We start from the raw sequence: 25,385 nt of genomic DNA, 5'->3' as shown, positions 1-25,385 counted from the left end.
AAACACCTCATACAACATAAAAAGTCTCCGGTATGATCCATAATAAAGAAAATAAATAAAATACAATGCAATAATGATAAAAAGATCTAAAAATCTAAAATAAAGAAATAAAAATAAAGAAATAAAATAAACTATTAGGTTAATAGTTGAAGAGCTCAACTGATAATTTTTTTTGCAAGCATATAAAGGCAAAAGAAAGATTATGAATTTTTTTGTGGTAATAACTTATGTTTCTGAAGTTATTTCAAGGTGGATGTAGTTAAGTTGGTGTTCAAGGTGGTAGTCAAGCAAGTGGACAAATGAAAATTTAGAATTTCTGATGTCTTAATTTGGTATCCGTTGAATTTTTTAAAAAAATTTATTGTTTTTTTTATTGTCACGGATGAATGTGGTTTAAAAACAATTTTATATTATGTAATTAGGATGGTAATGTACACACTGTCTTGATGCAAATGGTCTATTTAATAAATACATGGCATTTTGGGGTGTATTTGAAATGGTTAAATGATTTATTAGAAGTACATTTTTATATCAATGCTTAGATCTAACACAAACAAATAAAATAAAAATCTTTCATATTCAATAAGTTAATTTGTTTTTTCTAAATATTTGAACAGAATTATTAAACTATGAAAAATAATTATTTTAGTTTTATATATTTATAATAAAAAAAATAACATGAAAGTCGACCTAATTGTTTAATAAAAATAGAAAATTTTATACAACAGTCCTACTTATTTATAAAATAAATATTGTTTTAAGAAAATTGTAAATTTAGTGATTGTGGTGGTTTGTTGATTTCTTTGGTTTCAGTCATTCGTCTAAAAAGACAAATTAACTTCACATGAGGGCACATAAGTTGTGTTAACGAATAGGAGATAAGTGGGGTTTATATCCAAGGACCAAATCCAAAACAAAATCTGCTCGAATGAAATTTATAATTTTGAAACCAAAAACCATAGAAATCTGCAAATCATAAGGAACAAATTTGTAGTTTTTTCTTTAACTAAAAATCTTAAGTCTTGCAATGTTTTCACACTAAATTTGGAGTAATTAGGAATATACCTCTTAGACCAAATTTATAAAAATACGAATGTTTATGTTTAGTTTTTTGTTTATAAAAAGTACGAAGTGAAAACAAAAATAAATAGTAAATAAATAAATTGGTACGGGAGATACGGAGTGGTCGAGTGGAAAAAAAGAGTATACATATGAGATGTATATATCAACTAGGGTATAAATCCCACATCGGTTAATGGGTGGAAAGTGGCACTTGGTGTGCCTTATAAAAGAGTTTAAAGTCCCACTTAAATTTTTAATCTATTTTTTAATTACACCTTCGCAACTTTCTTGTTTCTTCGTTTTTATTTACCTAAATATCTATATTTCAAGTGAGTAGGTTAATCCCTCTAGCCGCCACCGAGGCATTGACCATGGTTATGAAAAAAGTCCCCGTTTCTGACCCCGGCAGTGCTTCCGCTCCCGGCGGTGCTAGCATGATGAAGCTGACTAAAGGCCGGCAAAAGATTGAGATGAAGAAAATAAAAGAAATCAACAGCCTCCAAGTCGCATTCTCTAAACGACGAACTGGACTCTTCAAGAAAGCATCGGAGATCTGCGTCTTGACCGAAGCCCAAATCGCCATCCTCGTTATTTCCCCCGGTGGTCGTATCTTTGTGTTTGGCCACCCCAACCCCGACGTCCTGTTTGACTGCTACCCTAACAATAACAACAAAGAGTACTCCACCACCAACAACACGGCAGCCACCCAGAACTCTACACCACCGCTGCCCATGGTTAATTTCAATCAACATTACATCGAGGTTTTAAGGGAGTTGGAGGCCGAGAAGAAGCGGGGAGAGACGATTCCAGTGAGCAGCGAAGGATCATGTTGGTTCGACGAGCCTGTTGATGGGCTGGATGTGGAGGAGGTTCAACAATATCTTTGTTCGTTGGATGAGTTGAAGAAGAAGGTTTTGACGAGAGCTGATGAAGTGACGATGATCAACAACTCTTCTGCTGCATTCGTTGGTTCGAGCAACAACTTTCAGCCGGTGGATATTCCTACAAACACCGGAGTTGACGGTGGTTTAAACGTCCAGTACGGTGAAGGTTTTGGGAACCTTTAGATACATGCATTCTGGTATTCTTTTTATCAATTGTTATATATCTCGTAAATATTCAGGGTTGAATCAATTGTTAGATATGGTGAAACTCGACATGAATTAGATTTTTGAATTCTTAAGCGATTGATGATTTTGTTGATGTTATAAATATTCGGGGTTTAAATAAATGTTAATATGGTAAAATATCTCAACTAGATTCTTGAAGTATTGCATGCAGCATGCACTTATATAATTTACCATGCATCACCTTGTGATTCGTATGCTATTATGAAAATGCAAAAATGCCAAAAAATGACTTTTCCGATTATATATCGTTGTTGGAGTTGTGTAGTAATTAAACAAAGATATCTTGATCTCAATCTTTCGCCGCCGGGGAGTACTTTTGTCATAATCATGGTGGTGATGATGTCGTCAAGTCGACCAAGATTTCAACCCTAAAATTGCGTAATATATTTAATTTCTGATTAAACCTTTAATTAGGAAGTTCGTTAGTTAGTTGTAAGTATTAATTTCGTTTTCCAAAAACCATTTTTCTATGATAAGTAAATGTCTCTAATTGTTTTTATTTTTGTTAAGAATATGTGGTAAAAAAAATCATCCATGTATATATAGGCCTAGATTACCTAGTGAAATTAATTGTTTGTAAAATTATCTAATGTAGTGAGGTGATCCTATTAAATCAATTAATTGGTTGACAAATGTGAACCCACTTAGATCAATGAATTGAGTAAATTCAACTGTGTATATGGGCCATATATATCTATTGAGTCGCTCCCTTAACTAAAATAAGATATACGTAATCAATTTAAGGAAAAGGTAAGAATTTTGTTACCAATTAACTGGTCATCGTTCTCAAACCCAAAAGCGTCAGTACCAAACACACAATCCACGTTGCAAATCACCTTTCCTTTCTTCCCGACGTTCCACAAGCCATCGGTACAAAAACGTACCACGATCCATTATGCACGAATTGGAATGAGGATCGTGGCTACTATGGTGATCTATGTTACTATGGTTTGAACTGAATTATACGTGTTAATTTTTATTAATTTTATTATAATAAAAATTAAATTAAATATAGGGAAAATGACATATATAACCCACAAACTTTTTAGGGTTTACTCATTCAGTCCCTAATATTATTTTTGTGTCTTTTAAATGAATAAAGCTAACTGTGTCGGGTCTAAACGTCCTTTTTAAGAAAACGAAGGGGTAATCCAGTTACCAGCTCACATATTTTTACATTTTAACAATTAAAAATGATAAGAGAGGCCCACAACTCTCTCCGTACCATCGATATACTCCCGGCTGTCAAAGATTCCTTATATCACTCTTCAAATCCCTAAATTCATTCCGTTGGTTGTTCTTGATTTACCATTTGATTCCAATAGCTAAAGTCTTTGATTTTGTTTCACTTCTGTAATGATATTTTAATTCCATTTGGTCAAGAATCCGATTATTTTATGGGTTGTGTGGGTTCCAAGCTTGATGATTCGATGGCGGTGGCTTTGTGTCGGAAAAGATGTCAGTTTCTTGATGAAGCAATTAACCGATGATATGCTCTCGTTGACGCCCATATAGCCTACTTTCATTCCCTAAAATCCGTAGGTGATTCGCTCCATCGTTTTTTTGATCTGCAGTACACCGCCGCAGGCGGTGACGATGGACTTTCGTCTCCGATGCTCAACCTTCCTGATCAAAGGAAAGGCGATTCTTCTAGACTTTCAGCTCCGGCTATTACCTCAGCTTCGGCGGTTGCGCAGCGTCATTCACATTCGAATTCTGGTTCGTCTCATCTTCATTTCCATACGGATTCAGATGATGATTTCTGCAAAGAAGACGAATCTCTTCATTTACACTATGACAACAGTGGTTCACTGCCTTTACATCAACAATAGTACGAGTATTTCACCTGTTGCGCATTCCTTAATTAGATTCAGCTATGGCAAAATCCATTGATGTTGTTCTCTTTCATCTTAATCTCAACAAACGAACAATGGTGGTAACTGAAGATTGTTGGTGGCAGCAGCATCGAACGGTGGTGGAAGGGCAGTCGATGGTGGTGTGCGACAGGGGGCTGCTCTGGCGGCCTTCTGCTACTTCGTTTCTTCTTGAATTCGACGGGAAAATGAGTGGGGGAAAGGAGGGACTTGGTGGTGGTCGGAATTTCACAGCATTCGCGGTGATGGGCATTTGATGGTGTTGGGTGGTGGCTGGAAAGTGGTGTTGGGTCGTATCCGGTACAACAACCGAAACGGTGGTGGTGATTGATTTTCTGAACATATGACGGAAATAAGGGGCTTTTGGTTGACAACTGACCAATGGTGGTGGTTCACGGTGGGTCTGCGGTGGTCTATGACGTAGTTGTGGTGGTGCAGTGGTGTTGGGGTGGTGTGTGGTCGGGAGAGAAAATGAGAAGATGAAGCTCCTTCTTCCTTGTTGCACCAAGTTTAGAGAAAAAGAGAAAAGGTGGTACCCAAGTTTGATATACTAGTATCTATTATCGAAACCGGCTACACCAAGTAATTAATCTAAAAGAACAAGTTATCTATAACTTAATACCCTTATAAAGCCATAAAAAAAATTTAATGACTAAAAGGATAAATCCTAAAAAGTTTGTGGGTTATTTGTGTTATTTTCCTTAAATATAAATGTTAAATCCAAATATAAATAGATACCATGCATTGCCAAATTTAGTAAGAAATGTAAAAAGTAACAATGCACTAATTTGTCAGTTTTATGTTAAAAGCAATTAAAATGCGTGTCATTCGAAACTAGATACACTGGGACGAATTGGGCTGGACTGCTTGACACAAATTATATTATTTAATTTTGAGAACTTTATTTTAAAAAAAAAACACAGCTTATAGAAATTATTATTTTAACCTCAAATTCAACTATCTAAGTTTTTAGAAATATTAAGAACCCCTCAAATTTTAAGAGTTTAGTTCTCGTCATTATATATTATTACATGTTTGGTAAAATTATGTTAAAAAATGTACCTAGATGTTAAAAAAAAAATAAAGAATTAGATGTGAATAGTCTTTTAAGTCACCCAATCCAAACATTTTCTTTTAATGATATTTACTCGAAATCCAATTAAAAGAATAGAATCAAGTAAAAGCTCCTTCTTTGACTTGAGATCTTAAAAATGTAGTCATTTCAAAACAACCGAATAGACCAAATTGTTGTAACAATTACTACATCAAACTTTTTTTTTGGCCAATGAAAGTGAAATTTAACCCCAAACAAATACAAACTTAGGCAATATAAAGCCAATGTGGGATTAATCCAGTTGGTAGAGGCTTTGCCTCTTAGATTGACGGTCTCGAGTTTTAATCCTGACGTGAACAATTTCGTGATACTAACTACCAATCCTGCCGTTTAAAAAAAAAGCACAATCAACGTCATAACCATACCTATAATTAGTTGTTGTTTGACCCCTCTCATTAGCTCTCAACATCAACTCCAAACCTACAATGCATTCACAAACCTATCACTCATCTCACAACCTCTATCTAATTCCAATGTCTATAACTGATGAAAGCTTTAAGAAAACATCATATCATCTAACCAAACATTATTTTAGGGCCGACTTTACTTCATGTGAAACTAAGCAAGGGCTTAGGACCCCCAATTTTAAGGGGGATCCACTTAACCTAAATGTCGATTAGTGATTCTCCAAATAGCACATGACATAGATTGACAAATATCATCAAAACCAAGGGAATGTTCTTCTTCCAATCTTCCTTCTCGGCTTTTCATTCTCCGATTCTCCATTCTCGGCAGAAGCAAGCAGTAATCGTTACCAATTAATCTGCAATACCGATTGAATATTGATTCTCGATTCTTCTTCTTCCTCTGAAACAGTGAAACGGTATGTTAAGTTTGGTATGTTATTCTTCTTCTTTTCTTCCTCTAATAATATGATAATCTGATTAGTTGATTCCTGATTCTTCTCATGTTTGATAATTGATATGTTCTTTTTCTTCCACTAATAACCAAGTGATCGTTCTTCTTCTTCCTCTGATAATCTGTGAATGTGATTCTCCATTACTATATTAGGCGTATGTTTGATATGCTATATGTAAATATAGTGTTCAAAACTTACATTATCTAAATATTTGAATCTAATTTTAGATTATCTACAGATTTAGTGTTTGATATTTTATATGTATAATAGTTTTCAGACCAAACATTGAGCACATACCGTGGTGGATAATTTGTCAACTATTGAATTTTTCTTTATTTATGAATTATGATATGGCTATGATTTTTGTGGATGCTCTAGTAGTCTAGTTTGAGCTTTTAATGTGTAGTACATTACCATTGAATCAGGTTTTATATGATTTTTGTTGGCCAAAGGTCCTTATAGTTTTGGTTCGCTTAGAGCTTTCGAACTAGTTGAACTGCCCCTGCATCATTCCATAAATATGTGTGATTATATTGACCAACCATTTTTAAGGAGAACTCCTTATCAATACTTTATTGGAGATTTTGCAAAGAACATCAATATTATTACAAAACCTTGATTTTACTATAAAAATAATCACTTCAAATCCCATTGGTTACAGTTGATGGCCAATATGATCTTGACCCATAATCCTTTTGGTTTGTTTAACAACCTCCAATGTCGTTTCAAAGCAAAGTTGTGTTTAACTCATATAAGCTACCAACTCCCACATCACCCTAATATTTTAAAGTCAACACTTTCTCCCATATGACCCAAAAAGTTTTTCATCCGTCAATCTCACCTTCCCAAAAGAATCGGGCACACATCGATTCAAGAAGAATGAAAACCAGCATATGAGCATTTAAAATAGGGAGAAAGTAAATATCAAGGCTTAAAAAATCTAACTTTAAAAGTGTAAGACGACCACTAATAGATAATGTTTTCACCTTCCAAGATGATAATTTAGTTAACAGACCAAATAACCACCGGAAGACCCAAATAACCAAATGGATTTTTTTTTCTTCATAGTTACAATTAATCAAAGAATCCATATCCTCAACCTTTTCAAACGGACACCAACACCAAAGAGAATGATCCTTAAGAAAAATTAGACTCGGGATGAATTAAAATAAATGAAGTTTGAGACGTGAGATAAAACCTACAAGAATATGCAAGATTCGTATGATATTGGTTGTGTTTTCCTGTGACAATTCTCCATGAAAATAACATCGTATGTATAAAAAAAAAAGTTGATAAATCATTACCTCCTGAATCTGCCATCCTAGTTGGCTTAAAGAAACCATGAATAACAGCTTTCTCCAATGCAAAATTCGACCCTCCATGGCTAAAATAAATAAGAAAAGAGACAATGGGTCATCTTGTCTAAGGCTTCGTTTTATAGAAAATCCGTTTGTAGGCTAGCTAGTATGAAAACGGATGTCATTGAAGAAGATAAGCGACCTTTGATCGAATTCCTCCAATTAATACCAAATCTTGTGGCTTCAAGCTTGTCCTCCAAATAATTCTAATTTACAGAATCATAATTCGTTTAATATCAATCTTGAACAATGTTAGTTTTTTTAAGCAACTTTACTCCAACTGCCATTTCATTGACGATTGAGGGACCATCAAGGATTCGCCAAATGATTAGCCAATATTTTTGCCATAATCTTGTATTTATAGCTAATTAAGTTAATTATACGAAGCTTCTTGACATATAAAGGATCTGAAACTTTGAGGATCAAGGCTATTGTTAATATATTTATAAATATACTTGAAGGACTCTTTTTGTCATTTATGTATAGTTGACCAAGTATTTAGTCCTTGTATTGTCTTTCTTCTGTTTAGACTTTTGGTAAAATCAATGCAGATAGGTTCAATCGTTTTCAGCTATAAATGACAAATTGCATCCTTGTGGTAAGAAAACAAAATCTAAGACATCTGGTTCCTAAATATTCCCAAAACCTTTTAATCAAATACAAGTTATATGTATTTGCATGAGAAGACTTGTTCCCGCCACAACTCCAACCTGTTTCCTTAATTTCCAGAGTTGAAAACGAAAAATTAAGATAAATCTTATTATACTCATGAACATGTTTAAACTCACTAAGTTTAGCTGTCGAACTTGGTTGCAAAAAGTTTTAAAATTCGGATTTCACATCCTTTGGATTTTAAATTTAATCCCCGTTCATAATCACATCTCAAATTTTGTATTGTCTTCTCTTGATTTTGATCATGCCATGAAAAAAAACCGAGAAATTTCATCACTTTCGACTGCCCAACTGACATTAATTAATTTTTTTAGCTAAATCCAAAATTTTCACACGGTCAATCCTAGCAAACTGCTAAAGAAACTCCACATGAGCCGCCACACTGTCATCAATCTGACTATCAATATTATCACTTTTCTTTTGCAAAATTAATTTCTAAAAATAGTCATCGTTCTAACGTATATTCTCCACTTCTTTATTTTATCTTTAAGGTACGTTAACTTCTCTTTGAACCATCAGATTATGAAAAGAACAACTTTCTTCCACCTTAGAATTAAACCAAAAATGGAATAAGTTGAATGTAGTCAGGCCATAATCAGAAGTAATCTCTTTAAGAATCATCGGGGAATGATTCGACCACTTCCTTGATAACATAATAGATGTAATCGAGGGAAAAGTATCAACTACCGAACACCCCTTTAGTTATTGAAAATATATTTTTGCCCCGATTTTAATGGGTGTAGCAAAAATTGGTCAATTCGGCCGAATACTCAACGAGTACTCGGAAATCGGCATTGTACCGAGACGGGTTAAAGAAATTTGGTAAAGATTATTTGTTCAAACTCGGGAACTCAGTCAGAAGTATAAAATTGACTTAAAAAAATGAGAAAAACGTCAATAATTTCAAGTTGGATATGTATATTGTGTATATTTTATCTAACATTTTAGCCCTAAAACTAAAATAAATGTAACGGATATATAAACCTATCGTATATGGTTTTCCTTCTTTCACCCTCATATTAAAAACTTCATGATTAAAATGTTTATTATCTGAAGTAGTTTAAATGTTCAAACATTTAAATTTTTATTGTTATTTATCTATTTTGTGATTAACTTATCACTTTATGTATGATATTCTTATATATAAGATGTCTTCAAAATTAGTTGTTTTACAATTTACCCTAGCTAAATAATATCTAAGTGCTTCATCCTTGTACATAGAGTGAGTACTTGATACTCTATAATCGAGCAATCAAATAGTGTCTAACGACTTTTGCAATAGTTATTTTGATAATCTATGCCATTAAAGTCATTTCTTGCCCTCATAGTTATGATACTTTTCAATGTTAAGAAAGCTAAACACGTCATTAAACGTGTGCTTTCATATATTCAATTAGGCGAATGTCTGCGCGTTGCGCAGAAACACCCATATAGTTGAAATTTTTATAAATATATGTTTTTTTAATATAGTAATAAGGTTATTGTTAAATTTGATATAATAATTCGTATACTACATATATATATATATATATATATATATATATATATATATATATATATATATATATATATAGTAATAAGGTTATTGTTAAATTTGATATAATAATTCGTATACTACATATATATATATATATATATATATATATATATATATATATATATATATATATATATATATATATATATTGATTGTTTTAATTATATGATAATATATACATCTATTATAACTGCATAATCTTAATCGTTTGAATGACTTCTAACTACGAGTTAGATATGAACAAAATTACATATTATATATGGTTTAATGTTATTTATAGTTGTTGTTATTTTTACTTAATTTTTTAAAATTTATTCGCTTAATGTTTTAATTTCTATCATTATAATTATTTAAAACATCAAACATTGTTTTTTGATTTTAAAGATAACAATACAATCATTTATATAGAGTTATTTTTAACTATTGTTATTGTAAGTTATTTTAAACTATTTATTTGAAAACTTTTAACGATTATAAAAATATATTTATAAAATATTTTAGTTAAATTGAGATTACAATTTAGTTTTTGCATTTATCACTACAATTTATCACTTTTAACTATTTACAAAATATTCTTTAATTTTTAAGCGAAATTGAAATTTATATTTAAGTTGATACTGTAATGTTATATTTAAATTAACAATTTAAGTATTTTATCCAAACTGTTTAAAAGTTGTAGCTTTACATACAACAACATTTTAAATATAATAAATTAAATATAATATGTTAAAAGTTAAAGACATAACTTTATATGTAGAAGTAAAAATATTACTTTAAAATTGAAATTTAGTTTACTTATGATTACATTTTAGGTTTGATATTTATTTAACCTTATTAACCAACTTATAATCATTATTAGAAAGACACTACAATTTATTACTTTTAACTACTTACAAAATATTTTTTGAGTTGTTTAATTTAAACTAAAATTTATATTTAAGTTGACTTTGTAATGTTATATTTAAATTAATAATTTAGATATTTTTATACAAATTGTTCCAAAATTATATCTTTAAAATGATAATGGTTTACATCCAACAATATATTAAAACTAATAAATTTAGTATAATATGTTAAAAGTTAAAAAACATAACTTTATAAGTAGAAGTAAAGATATTATTTTAATATTGAAGTTTAGTTTATATATGATTACACTTTAGATTTGATATTTAATTAACCTTATTAACCAACTTATAATTATTATTAGAAAGAAATTGAAAAGTCATGAGAGTTTTAAATGAATGTGGTGAAAGGAAAAATGAATGGGAGTTTCATTTTAATGTAGTGAAATGAAAAATGTTTCATTTATAAGTATACTAGGCGAATGCCCGGGCGTTGCGCAGAAGCACCTATATAGTTGAAATCTTTACAAATATATGTTTTTTTAAATATAACAATAACATTGTTGTTACATTTGATATAATAATTTGTATATTAAATTGATATAATATGTTGACTATTTTGAATTATATGATAATATATACATCTATTATAACTGCATAATCTCAACCGCTTAAATGATTTCTACCCGCGAGTTACTCATGAATAAAATTAAATATAATATATGGTTTATTGTTATTTATAGTTTTTGTTATTGTTAATTAATTTTTTAAAATTTATTTTCTTAACGTTTTAATTTCTATCATTATAATTATTTAAAACATCAGACATTGTTTTTTGATTTTAAAGGTAACAACACAATCATTTATATAGAGTTATTTTTAACTATTGTTATTGTAAATTATTTTAAACTACTTATTTGAAAACTTTTAACGATTATACAAATATCTGTACAAAATATTTTAGTTAAATTGATATTATAATATAGTTTTTGCATATAGTTTTAAATTGATAATGGTTTACATACAACAACATATTAAATCTAATAAATTCAGTATAATTTGTTAAAAGTTAAAAACATAACTTTATAAGTAGAAGTAAAGATATTATTTTAATATTGAAATTTAGTTTATTTATGATTACACTTTAGGTTTGATATTTATTTAACCTTATTAAACAAATTATAATCATTATTAGAATGACACTACAATTTATCACTTTTAACTATTTACAAAATATTATTTGGGTTGTTTAAGTTAAACTAAAATTTATATTTAAGTTGGTCTCATAATGTTATATTTAAGTTTATAATTTAAATATTTTATACAAATTTTTCAAAAGTTGCAGCTTTAAAATGATAATGGTTTACATCCAAAAATATAATAAAACGAATAAATTAAGTATAATATGTAAATAGTTAAAAAAAACATAACTTTATAAGTAGAAGTAAAGATATTATTTTAATATTGAAATTTAGTTTATATATGATTACACTTTAGGTTTAATATTTATTTAATCTTATTAACCAACTTATAATCATTATTAGAAAGAAAATGAAAAGTCATGAGAGTTTCAAATGAATGTGGTGAAAGGAAAAATGTATGCGAGTTTCAAATTAATGTGGTGAAAGAAAAAATGTTTCCTTTATAATATAGCATGATAAGATAAGATTGCAAAAATGTATTTTACTATTTTAAAACATCGAATTTTTTTTTAAAAAAATTGGAACAGCACAAATTTATTAAAACTAATAAGGAGTTAGAAAAGAACCGTTACAAAAAAAAAAAAAAAAAAAAACCCTGCAAAAAAGGTTCCTGTGGTATGCATTTTTTCGGAGGTTTAGTCAAGACCTCGACTTTTTTGGATTGGTGGTCCTTTTGAACATGTTTGTATGTGGTTTTAGTCTCTATGTAAACTTAAAAGACTATTATACCCTTCATATACTTATTTTTTGTTTTTCTTTCATATTCTTAAATCAACATTATTATTATTTAATTTAGAAATGGACCTACATATCTCTCTTTCTCTCTCTCTCTCTCTCTCATATTCTTAGTAATCAAGTGGTCGAATTCTAGAGTCTAAGGGGTCCTTATATACTTGTGGCTGCTAAGGTTTTAGGTGGAAACCTTAATCTGAATGCTTAACCCTTAAGTAGCCCATGAAATCCTTCCAGAAGGCCCCCTTGGACGAAATCTTCTATATGCTTCCCATAGATTTCGTCCAGCCCTTCCAAGGTGATCCAACAACCCATTTTGCAACTATCAATGATTTATAAAACCAGTCCCCTTACTTTTAATTAGTTTCTTTTAATCCCAAAATTATTTCCAAATTAATTCTAATTAATACTAATTAAATAATATGATTTCTCAATTAATATATTATTCTTATAATATATTAATAAACCATTAATTAACATCTTTCTCCAAAAACTCACCCTGTTCAGTTACTATGGTGAAGGTAACCCAAAAGGACTATGCTACTATCAAATCAAGTACATACAATTTATAGTTATGGGCTTAGACACCTAATGCAAAAGTCTCCCACTTGGATAAGTCTAATAACTATAACTGCAAGTCTGACTTCAAAATCCGATTAGCAATCGTAGCTCTCAAAAGTCGTTGTCAAACTCTAATCTAGTCAATGACGCGTCCTTTAGATAAGGGATCATATAGTCCTTCGTTCTACAAGATATCATGTGGAGAAAGACATGGAACATAATCATTCTCAATCTCCTACAACTTGTTTCCCGATTTTTGATTTTTCTAACATAGAACTTAATTAAACACATCAATTTAGTCCTAACCGGGCCCGACACATAAGTCAACACAAAATCATCGAGGGGCACAAGATATCACTTTTACTATCTTAGGATAAAAGGAATAGATAAACTTTGACTTATATGCTTGTACTATTTACTCGTCAAATCATACACAACAACACGTTTTATAACATCAAGTTACTGATGCATTTACACATTATCAATGCACAACAAACTTGTAAACAACAACTCATATATCTCGGCTTAAAGATTATACAATATTATCCTCTCACAATCACTCGTTATAAATTCCATGAAGTGATTCACATGAGCATGGGTTTAATCCAATACTCAAATCTTATTTCAGAAGTACTCATGAACATCGCAGCAAACCTTTACTATGTCTAAGCACTTAGACAACCTACAAACCAATTCATGACCGTCTTGCCTCATTACTTATTTCCAAAGTATGATCGAATGTGGATAATTTGAACAATCTGATTATTTTGGAAGTAAAACATGCAAAAGTGCAACAATAGTAAACAATTGACACCAGATAGTAAACAATACTTATATATAAATCTCCTTTATATAATCACCAAATGTCAATTACATTTATCTATTACAAGTTTCTAAACATCTATCTAATCACTAAAACGAATATCGTCCTTCAGACCAACGCTCCTCACATGCTGAACGTGCTTAACCCTACTCAGACCCTTTGTGAGGGGATCTGCAGGATTTTCTTATGACGATACCCTCCTAACCATGAGAAGTCCTTCTTCTACCTAATGTCTGATGAAGTGGTATTTTCTCTCGATATGTATGGATCTGCCATGATCCCTTGATTCCTTAGTTAAGGCGACCGCTCCTTCATTATCACATAAAATCTCCATGGGCTCCTTTATGGTTGGAACAACTCTAAGGTCTCCAATGAAGTTCTTCAACCATATTGCCTCCTTCGACGCTTCGCTTGCTGCTATGTACTCTGATTCACACGTTGAATCGGCCATGGTCTCCTGCTTGGAACTTTTCCAAGTAACTGCTCCTCCATTTAGGGTAAACACCCAGCCCGACTGAGAGCGGAAGTTATCTCTGTCGGTCTGAAAACGGGCGTCACTATACCCTGTCATTCTTAATTAATCACTCCCACTAAGTATAAGGACCTAGTCCTTAGTCCTACATAGGTACTTAAGAATGTTCTTAATTGTTGTCCAATGAGCTCTACCCGGGTTCCCTTGATATCGGTTAGCCATGCTCAACGCAAAAGCCACATCACGGCAAGTACATTTCATAGCATACATGATCGAGTCAATGGCGGAAGCATATAGAACTCGACTCATTTTCGTTATCTCGGCATCGGTACTCGGACTCTAAGTTTTACTTGGCTTGGTATTGCTTTGAATTGGCAGTTCCCTTTTCTTGGAAGTCTCCATGCTAAAACGTTTCAACACCTTGTCCAAGTAAGTACTTTGACTAAGTTGTTATTAGTCTTCTACTTCTATTTCTCAAAATCCTTATCCCCAGAATATAAGTAGCTTCCCCTAGATCCTTCATAGCGAAACACTTCCTAAACCAGGACTTAACCTCCCGCAATCTCGGGATGTCGTTTCCAATGAGTAGTATGTCATCAACATACAAAACTAGAAAGCTAACTATACTCCCACTAGCCTTGACATATACACAGACCTCATCCTCACTTCTAAAGAACCCAAACTCTTTGACTTTCTCATCGAAGAAAAGATTCCATCTGCGAGACGCTTGCTGTGACATCCCCAATTTCACGGCCAGAAAAGACCGATTTGTTTATGCCTTGTTTTGAAAATCAGAGTAATCTTTTAAAGGAAACAGTTGCGGAATTTGTTCCCAAAACAAAATATGATAAAAATTATCAAAGCATTTCTTTAAAGAAATGTATTTTCATTATATAAAAAAAAAATCTCGGGATTTCATGTTCAATACAGACCAAAAGCATAAACAGAACAAAATAGACCTTACGACAATTATTCATAAATACTGGCCTATAATCCAAAATCTCTCGTCAAGTCCACCAACTTATACTCTTGTACCATTACCTGTAATGTAAAGAAAACTGAGTGGGTCAGGCTTGGGAGCCTGGTGAGCATATAAGGTTTTCAACCCACAATAATATAATTATTATATTTAATTATCAAACAATCAACTCAAATACCCACCCCCATTATCTCCATTTATTTCTTAAAGATTTATCCTAAGAACCAATTACCCTTCTCCTTTTCATTCCTAAGGATTACCCTAACGAACTGGCACACAGTCTAGTGCTGCCAAGGTTCTTAGATTACCTCTGGTGAACACGCAATTCACAATAATTAAATAACACCTAGTTCAAGAACACCTAATGAAAACTTAGTTCAAATATTCCTGATGAACACTAAATTCAAATATCTAACGAACACTTAGTTCGAATATCCTTGGTGAACCCAATCACCTAAGGAACACAAAATATGAAAGCTCTTAGTTCAAACAAATTGATAATAAAGTATATCTCGATCCTGCAAAATCACTAATATTATAAACACATATAAATTATATTTCTAAAACAATATATCCCATCTCGTCGATCCCCACATACTGATGCTATACTATGATCTTACGAGATCTAGCCTAAGGAATCGATATGAACAACAAACCGACGAATCTGCTTCGGAAATTCCCCGACAGCAAACGAGGATCAATAAAGACATCAAATGAGGGGAATGGAATAAGTTTCACCACGAACCTTTGTTCGTAAAAGAAAGAACCACAAGATAATTAAGTCAGGGGTAGTTATCTAGATAACAATGCCTAGGTGTGGTCCGACTATCATGAGGTATTATACCCCCAGACACTACCTATCCCAACATCGAACTTTGCCTAGCAGTGGCCTGAATACATGAGGTATTTCACCCCCAAACGCACCCTATCCAACAATATAACACTAGACATACCTAACAGTGGTCTATTACCGACACAATTTATTAGGCAGTCTACGAAGTTCCCTTAATTACTTCGTGAAAGAAAATGCTGACATATGAATCTCATTCGATCACCTCATAAAAGAAACGCTGACTCCAAAGCTCTCTCAAAATAAAAGTATGAGGAAATACTACTAGAGTACCCCCGTACGCTCCCATAGCCGACACACAAAATTGTCAAAAAGACTTTGTACATGATAGTACTTCTGACACATTATAGTACTCTGGTATGCGAATGAATCGTACCCGAGAACATAATAGTACCTTGGCACAAGCAGCACCCAAGACATAGAGCTTTGAAAAATACTTCGTACATAAAATGTACTTCTGTACGTAGGACGTACTCCACCGATCATCAATCTCACCTCACACGTACATTTAATAAGAGACTACCCAAATTCCAATCTTAATTGAACTAAACATCTCATTTAAGTCTTAACCCATCACTAGGCAAACCTACAATGTTTATAATTAATTTTTGATACTATCTCCGTTTAGGAAATGCTAACTAGTGAATACTTAACGCAAGCTTTTAAGTAATAGTATCATATATACACATCTTAACACATATTGAACCATATCTGATTCGCCCGTTGTATATTATCAAATATATCTAACACGTATTTCGGACAATGACAAATACTTCACATACATATGTATATTTCATATTATAATCAATACTCGTATTTAAAATCACGTTCCTAAAAGGGACTATACACATGATACCTTATCGAATGAATACGTAGTTCTAAAATACATAATCCGTACTCCTGGATCTTAAATTTTCCTCATTACCTAATCCATATTCCCGGATCTAAAACTAACCTCTTGATCTGATCCATACCCTTGGATCTAAAACTAACCTCCTGCTCTGATCCATACTCTCGGAGCTAAAACAAATTTATTTCTTTATCCTTTTATCTCATGGTCCAACCCACCTTTATTCACCTACCAACAACCTCATCTACTCATGTTCTACCCAACATATTTTTAGATACAAAATGCATATATAGTTTAACTCATTAAAACTTATATAATTCATCCATTCCACAGTCATCTCAAATAAACAACAATATATTATACACATAGCACGTATTTCATAGCAAATACCTAATATTTATGTGTTAGAAGAAAGTGACCACACACTCACTTGATTAGAAGATGTTCGGACAGCACTACAGCTTGTAGAAGTAGTATTCTTCGGTAGATCTGGAAGATCTTCACAAAAATTGGCTTCTCGCGGGCAGAGCTTCGGCTCGGGAATCGCACTTCTCAGAATCTTCGGGGCTTCGGGACTTGCTTCGGGTCTCGGGAATGATACCGGGGCTTCGGGATATTTTTCGCACGAAAAACGATGCAAAAACGCGAGAGAAAAGGAAGAAATGAGCAAAGAACCCGGCTGCCCTCGACATCCTTTTATAAGGGGGCTGGAAACCCAAATTACGCTGGGCGTCAATTACATTACGCTGGGCGTAATGTGGATTAGCTCGCTGACTCCCCCCTTTGGATAATATCGGATAATTTTTATTTAAATTAAATACCAAAAATATTTAATAAACTTCAAAAATTCATATCTTCCTCGTACGAACTCCGTTTTCGACATTCTTTATGTCCCCGCGTAGGTGAGACTACGCTCTACAACTTTCGTTTAGACTTCGTCGGCTAATTTTGAATTTATTTTTATTATATTATTTTAGTAGGCCGGGACAGGAAAACTCCGTTATAAATTCATAATTTCTTTATCCGACGTCCGTTTTCGCCTATATTTTTATCGTTTCACTACAATTGACGAGATCTTCGACAGGTCATAACTTCTTCGTCATAACTCGGATTTCGGCGTTCTTTATATGCATGGAAACCTTGTAACATATACTATAACTTAGTTAAGATTATAAATTCTAAATAATCTTTCATCTAAAATTCATTTTTGACGCCTATCGTCTCTAAATTGACTAGCCCGGATCTACGGTCGTTACAATTATCTCCCCTTAGGATGATTACGTCCCGAAATCATCAACAAAATAGGACTTGCATAATGTTTCCACACGTTATTTCTTCATCCTAGATAATAACCGTAACTTCCATGTTTCCTCGAAAGAGTATTTAACTCTATGGCTTTCTTGACCGCAGAAGATGCCCAATCTTGCATATGCTTATCATCCTATGTTGTACTTTCAATCGTAACCTTCAAGTTACCAAGTAAGTCCTTATTTTGGACTCCTTCTTCTTCTTCTTATGATAAATACTTTCCTTTATCTATTGTAACAGACTGATGGGTCGTGCTCTACTGAGCTCTCATCGCACGATGCAACACTTAGACTCGGTCTTTTTATAGTTAAATTCCAAAATGGAATATACCTTCCTTCACATTCTAATGTGATATAATCACATTTCAGCATGTAGCATTTCTAGCTACAAACTTTATGAACAACGAGTGTGATACCAATAATCGCATTAACTTCAATCTTCTAACTTACGTCCGATGTTACTTCGAACTAGGTTCTCCAAACCACATAACATACTCACCGTAGTCGGACTCCAATTGGATATGACCACTAGGGTCGAAACAAGAACCATCTTACTAGTCATTACCGAAACAATGGTAATGACATACCAGACTAAAATAGAATCAATCACCAGCTTCTTGGTAACCTTGTGAGTTTCCCTGATCCAAGTGCAAGTCTTGTGCTTCTGGTAGTATATGCATCTACTATCTTTCACACCTACTCATACTCGTCCCAAGTATTGTCCTGCAGTCGACCAAGTCACCATACAAGAAAATCACAAAACAATTTAACACATACGAATGTGTCCAAGTAATCATAAACAATTTCCTTAGACTGTACTAGGACTTCTTCATTGCTCAATCTTCACTCACCAACTCTACTTCAACTCGATTGGTGATGGAAATACCAGACGATGAGACAACTTCAAGAATTTCAGCAATCGTTCCATCATCTTGCCAATCGAAGGTGTACTTTAGACGTACCATACTCCTTTAAACCACCTGTTATTTTATAAGAATTTCTAAAGGCAAGATACCACTCCTACTATATCTTCCGATAGGTGTCATTCACTATCATAAGACTTTTCATTTCTTCCATTTACTCAATTCCCTACGTGTTTTCATTGTGACCTTTCGTACACCCAAGCAGACGTTCAGTGTACCAAGCGAGAATTTAAGATAAGAAAGCTTTAATTACGATAAACGTATAAATCTCCTTATCACCCCGAAACGTTTACATGCTAGTTCTAATATCATAGTCATACGCTTAGAATCCTAAACACATAAGGTTTCCAGATCCGGTCGGCAACAGACCATAGATCCGAACAAATAATAGCATTAATATAGCTATCACACAAAACATTTAGCACATAAAAGCATTTTAGGCATCATTCCTAAAATAAACTAGTGCTTGTGTCAATTTAGGTGTACTACCTAACATATTTTAGACACACTCCTCACAATCATTACTTAGCATTCTAAATTTAAGTCTAGAAATTTCCTACAAATTCCTAGTTCGCTTAAACTAATGCTCTGATACCAACTGTGACATCCCCAATTTCACGGCCAAAAAATACCGATTTGTTTATGCCTTGTTTTGAAAATCAGAGTAATCTTTTAAAGGAAACAGTTGCGGAATTTGTTCCCAAAACAAAATGTAACATCCCCTCTCCCACGTATCACAATATTGTCCGTTTTGGGCCACTCAGCACGAGGACTTCCCAGGGGGTCACCCATCCTGGTACTACTCCCGCCCGAGCACGCTTAACTGCAGAGTTCTTATGGGATCTGCTGCCCTCACGGCTTTAAAACGCATTGTGATAGGGAAGGTATCCACACCCCTTTATAAGGAAATGTTTCGTTCTCCTTCCAAGCCGATGTGGGATCAGATCTAACCCACTTTGGATTGTAACGCCCGTAGATTTGGTTAGTCAATTTAGAGGCAATAGGGGTCGAAAACGACTTTTTGACAAAAGATTATTAAGAATAAATAATCTCAACCAAGTTTTATTATATGTTACAAGGTTTCCGTACATCTAAAGAGCGTCGAAATCCGAGTTATAACAAAGAAGTTATGACCCGTCGAAGTTTCGCGACGGAACCGACACGATACCGGGAGGCGTAAATAGTGAATTTACGATAGAGCGAGATTTAGCCTTAGTGATCTAAAAGAAAGTCGTAGTATATGTTAAACCGATAGTGTGCATAAAAAGAACATCCAAATCTGACTTCGTATGAGGAAGTTATGATTTTTTCTAAGATTTAGCATAGAAGTGCACAGCCCGAAATCTGAATTTTAGATCGGTCGATTTTTAGCCAAAATAATCTAAACGATAAATGAAGATATCGTTAATAGGAGTTAAACGATAAAAAGACAGTCGAAAACGGAGCTCGTATGCGAAAGATATGGACGAAGCTTAGTCCCTACTCTTCGAGCGTTGCGAATTCGATACAGTTTTGTAAATCTGAGATAGAGTGAGAATTAGATGACGGGATCTAAATGAAAGTTGTAGTACTCGTAAATATCAACGCGTGGATATAAATAACGTCGATAATAGAGCTCGTATGCGAAAGATATGGATGAAACTTAGTCCCTACTTTTCGAGCGCGGCGAATTCAATACAGTTTTGTAAATCCGAGATAGAATGAGAATTAGCCAACGAGGTATAAATGAGAGTTGAAGATCTCATTAATAGGAACTCAACGGTAAAAATACAGACAAAAATAGAGCTCGTATGTGAAAGTTATGGACGAAGCTTAGTCTCTACTTTTCGAGCGCGGCGAATTCGATACAGTTTTGTAAATCCGAGATAGAATGAGAATTAGCCAATGAGGTCTAAATGAGAGTTGAAGATCTCATTAATAGGAACTCAACGGTAAAAAGACAGACAAAAATGGAGCTCGTATGCAAAAGTTACGGACGAAGCTTGGAGACTACTTTACTATACAATTACTATAAATAAGAGATGAACTCTTCATAATTTCCTCACACTTTCAAACCTTTCTTTCTCTCTCTAACTTCTCTCTAACCTCCCTAAACCCCTCCGAAGTCTAGGGAACCTCCCTATCACGAGAAGAAAGCCCCGGAGCGCCCGACGGCTCCGAGAAGAAAAGTTTTCGGCTCGGAAACGCTGCTCCAGCGAAGCCCGGTTTTTAATAAAAACCCGCCGTAAGTGAGCTACGCCTATACTATATTTAATATAGATTTTATTTAATTATAGTAACATTATTAGGACCTTAAAATAATTATTTGGGCTATTATTATGAGTTATATTGAGTGTTATTTAACGCTTATATAATAGTAATAATAGCTAGACTATTAAATTAGTCTCATCAAGCGTTAGAGTAAACTCTAGTGATAATGATACTAGGTTTCGTCAAGGGATAATTGTTTTAAGAGTAACGAAGTGCTGTCCGAGTGCCGACTCACCAACTTTCAGGTGAGTGCATAGTTACTTTCATCTTACACATAGATATGAAGTATTTTATATAAATTACATGCTAAGTGTGCATATTATATGAGTACTTGCTGTCTATGTTGGATGAACGTTTTTATGCATGTTTTAAAGGATTTAAACTGTATACGTATTTTATATATACGAATATGTTGGGTATGACATGGGTAGATGAACAGTGAGAGATAAAAGATGATGTGAGTAAACATTGGCAGCTATGGACTTAATGCCTAATAAACATCGGCAACTATGGACTTAGTGCCTATTGGACAAACACCGGTAGCTATGGATTTAGTACCTGTTGGGAATTGGTAGCTATGGACTTAGTACCTATTAGATAAACACTGGTAGCTATGGATTTAGTACCCGATGAATAGACTATAGCAACTATGGAATTAGTGATTTACGAACGAACATTGGCAGCTATGGACTTAGTGCCAGTCCTATAACCCTGGAAGTAAGGGACGTCGGAATAAACGAATGCAGGATAGATGAATCTTAGGTTAAATCCTTAAGAGTAAAGAAGATAATGGGGATGGGTAAATTGGGTTGATTGTTTGATTGTTTAAACATAATAATTATAATATTGTGGGTTGAAAACTATATGTACTCACCAGGTTTCCCAACCTGACCCACTCAGTTTATTTATATCACAGGTGTTGATACGAAGTCATATTACACTGAGAGATTAAAGAGACGTAGATCACTAGTGTAAATAAATGTAAGTTCCGTTTATGCTTATGTTTCTGTATTGACGATGACATCCCAAACATTTTAAAATGAATAAAATACGTTTCTTTGAAAATGTTTTGATAATGTATTTATCGTGTTTTTCTGGGAACAAATTCCGCAACATTTTTGTGAAATGAAGTACTCTGATTTTTATAAAGCATAAACAAAATCGGTCTTTTCTGGCTGTGAAAATTGGGGATGTCACACAAAACATGATAAAAATTATTAAAGCATTTCTTTAAAGAAATGTATTTTCATTATATAAAAAAAAATCCCGGGATGTCATGTTCAATACAGACCAAAAGCATAAACAGAACAAAATAGACCTTACGACAATTATTCATAAATACTGGCCTATAATCCAAAATCTCTCGTCAAGTCCACCAACTTATACTCTTGTGCCATTACCTGTAATGCAAAGAAAACTGAGTGGGTCAGGCTTGGGAGCCTGGTGAGCATATAAGGTTTTCAACCCACAATAATATAATTATTACATTTAATTATCAAACAATCAATTCAAATACCCACCCCTATTATCTCCATTTATTTCTTAAAGATTTATCCTAAGAACCAATTACCCTTCTCCCATTCATTCCTAAGGATTACCCTAAGGAACTCGCACAAATTCTAGTGCTGCCAAGTTTCTTAGATTACCTCTGGTGAACACGCAATTCACAATAACTAATGAACACCTAGTTCAAGATCAACACCTAACTAACACTTAGTTCAAATATTTGTGATGAACACTAAGTTCAAATATCTAACGAACACTTAGTTCGAATATCCTTGGTGAACCCAATCACCTAAGGAACACAAAATATGAAAGCTCTTAGTTCAAACAAATTGATAATAAAGTATATCTCGATCCTGCAAAATCACTAATATTATAAACACATATAAATTATATTTCTAAAACAATATATCCCATCTCATCGATCCCCACATACTGACCCTATACTATGATCTTACGAGATCTAGCCTAAGGAATCGATATGAACAACAAACCGACGAATCTGCTTCGGAAATTCCCCGACAGCAAACGAGGATCAATAAAGACATCAAATGAGGGGAATGGAATAAGTTTCACCACGAACCTTCGTTCGTAAAAGAAAGAACCACAAGATAATTAAGTCAGGGGTAGTTATCTAGATAACAATGCCTAGGTGTGGTCCGACTATCATGAGGTATTATACCCCCAGACTCTACCTATCCCAACATCGAACTTTGCCTAGCAGTGGCCTGAATACATGAGGTATTTCACCCCCAGACGCACCCTATCCAACAATATAACACCAGGCATACCTAGCAATGGTCTATTAGCGACACATTTATTAGGCAGTCTACGAAGTTCCCTTAATTACTTCATGAAAGAAAATGCTGACATATGAATCTCATTCGATCACCTCATAAAAGAAACGCTGACTCCAAAGCTCTCTCAAAATAAAAGTATGTGGAAATACTACTAGAGTACTCCCGTACGCTCTCGTAGCCGACACACAAAATTGTCAAAAAGACTTTGTACATGATAGTACTTCTGGCACATTATAGTACTCTGGTATGCGAAAGAATCGTACCCGAGAACATAATAGTACCCTAGCACAAGCAGCACCCAAGACACAGAGCTTTGAAAAATACTTCGTACATAAAATGTACTTCTGTACGTAGGACATACTCCACCGATCATCAATCTCATCCCCACACGTACTCTTAATAAGAGACTACCCAAATTCCAATCTTAATTGAACTAAACATCCCATTTAAGTCTTAACCCATCACTAGGCAAACCTACGATGTTTATAATTAATTTTTGATACTATCTCCATTTAGGAAACGCTAGTAGTGAATACTTGACAAAAGGTTTGAAGTAATAGTATCATATATACACATCTTAACACATATTGAACCATATCTGATTCGCCCGTTGTATATTATCAAATATATCTAACACGTATTTCGGACAATGACAAATACTTCACATACATATGTATATTTCATATTATAATCAATACTCGTATTTAAAATCACGTTCCTAAAAGGGACTATACACATGATACCTTATCGAATGAATACATAGTTCTAAAATACATAATCCGTACTCCCGGATCTTAAATTTTCCTCATTACCTAATCCATATTCCCGGATCTAAAACTAACCTCTTGATCTGATCCATACCTTTGGATCTAAAACTAACCTCCTGCTCTGATCCATACTCTCGGAGCTAAAACAAATTTATCTCTTTATCCTTTTATCTCATGGTCCAACCTACCTTTATTCACCTACCAACAACCTCATCTACTCATGTTCTACCCAACATATTTTTAGATACAAAATACATATATAGTTTAACTCATTAAAACTTATATAATTCATCCATTCCACAGTCATCTCAAATAAACAACAATATATTATACACATAGCACGTATTTCATAGCAAATACCTAATATTTATGTGTTAGAAGAAAGTGACCACACACTCACTTGATTAGAAGATGTTCGGACAGCATTACAGCTTGTAGAAGTAGTATTCTTCGGTAGATTTGGAAGATCTTCACAAAAATTGGCTTCTCGCGGGCAGAGCTTCGGCTCGGGAATCGCACTTCTCAGGATCTTCGAGGCTTCGGGACTTGCTTCGGGTCTCGGGAATGATACCGGGGCTTCGGGATATTTTTTGCACGAAAAACGATGCAAAAACGCGAGAGATAAGGAAAAAATGAGCAAAGAACACGGCTGCCCTCGACATCCTTTTATAAGGGGGCTGGAAACCCAAATTACGCTGGGCGTAATGTGGATTAGCTCGCTGACTCCCCCCTTTGGATAATATCGGATAATTTTTATTTAAATTAAATTCCGAAAATATTTAATAAACTTCAAAAATTCATATATTCATCATACAAACTCCGTTTTCGACGTTCTTTATATTCCTGCGTAGGTGAGACTACGCTCTACAGCTTTCGTTTAGACTTCGTCGGCTAATTTTGACTTTATTTTTATTATAT

The 25,385-nt window shown here is 33.5% G+C and overlaps 1 protein-coding gene across 1 annotated transcript; it reads left to right on the top strand.

Annotated features, from left to right (window-relative positions):
• The first annotated feature begins 1,265 nt into the window (after nt 1-1,265).
• Nucleotides 1,266-2,249, top strand: LOC111881097 (agamous-like MADS-box protein AGL62). Its single transcript, XM_023877492.3, has one exon. The coding sequence runs from the start codon at nt 1,434-1,436 to the stop codon at nt 2,127-2,129; it is 696 nt and encodes a 231-aa protein (XP_023733260.1). The 5' UTR covers nt 1,266-1,433; the 3' UTR covers nt 2,130-2,249.
• The last annotated feature ends 23,136 nt before the right edge of the window (nt 2,250-25,385 follow it).

Source organism: Lactuca sativa, chromosome 1 (assembly GCF_002870075.4).
Source record: "Lactuca sativa cultivar Salinas chromosome 1, Lsat_Salinas_v11, whole genome shotgun sequence".
Taxonomy (NCBI): Eukaryota; Viridiplantae; Streptophyta; class Magnoliopsida; order Asterales; family Asteraceae; genus Lactuca; species Lactuca sativa.
This window is presented reverse-complemented; position numbering and strand designations above follow the sequence as displayed.

Bases quoted from the DNA above. Each gene is read 5' to 3' on its own strand.
- LOC111881097 (XM_023877492.3), top strand. From the start codon at position 1,434: ATGGTTATGAAAAAAGTCCCCGTTTCTGACCCCGGCAGTGCTTCCGCT.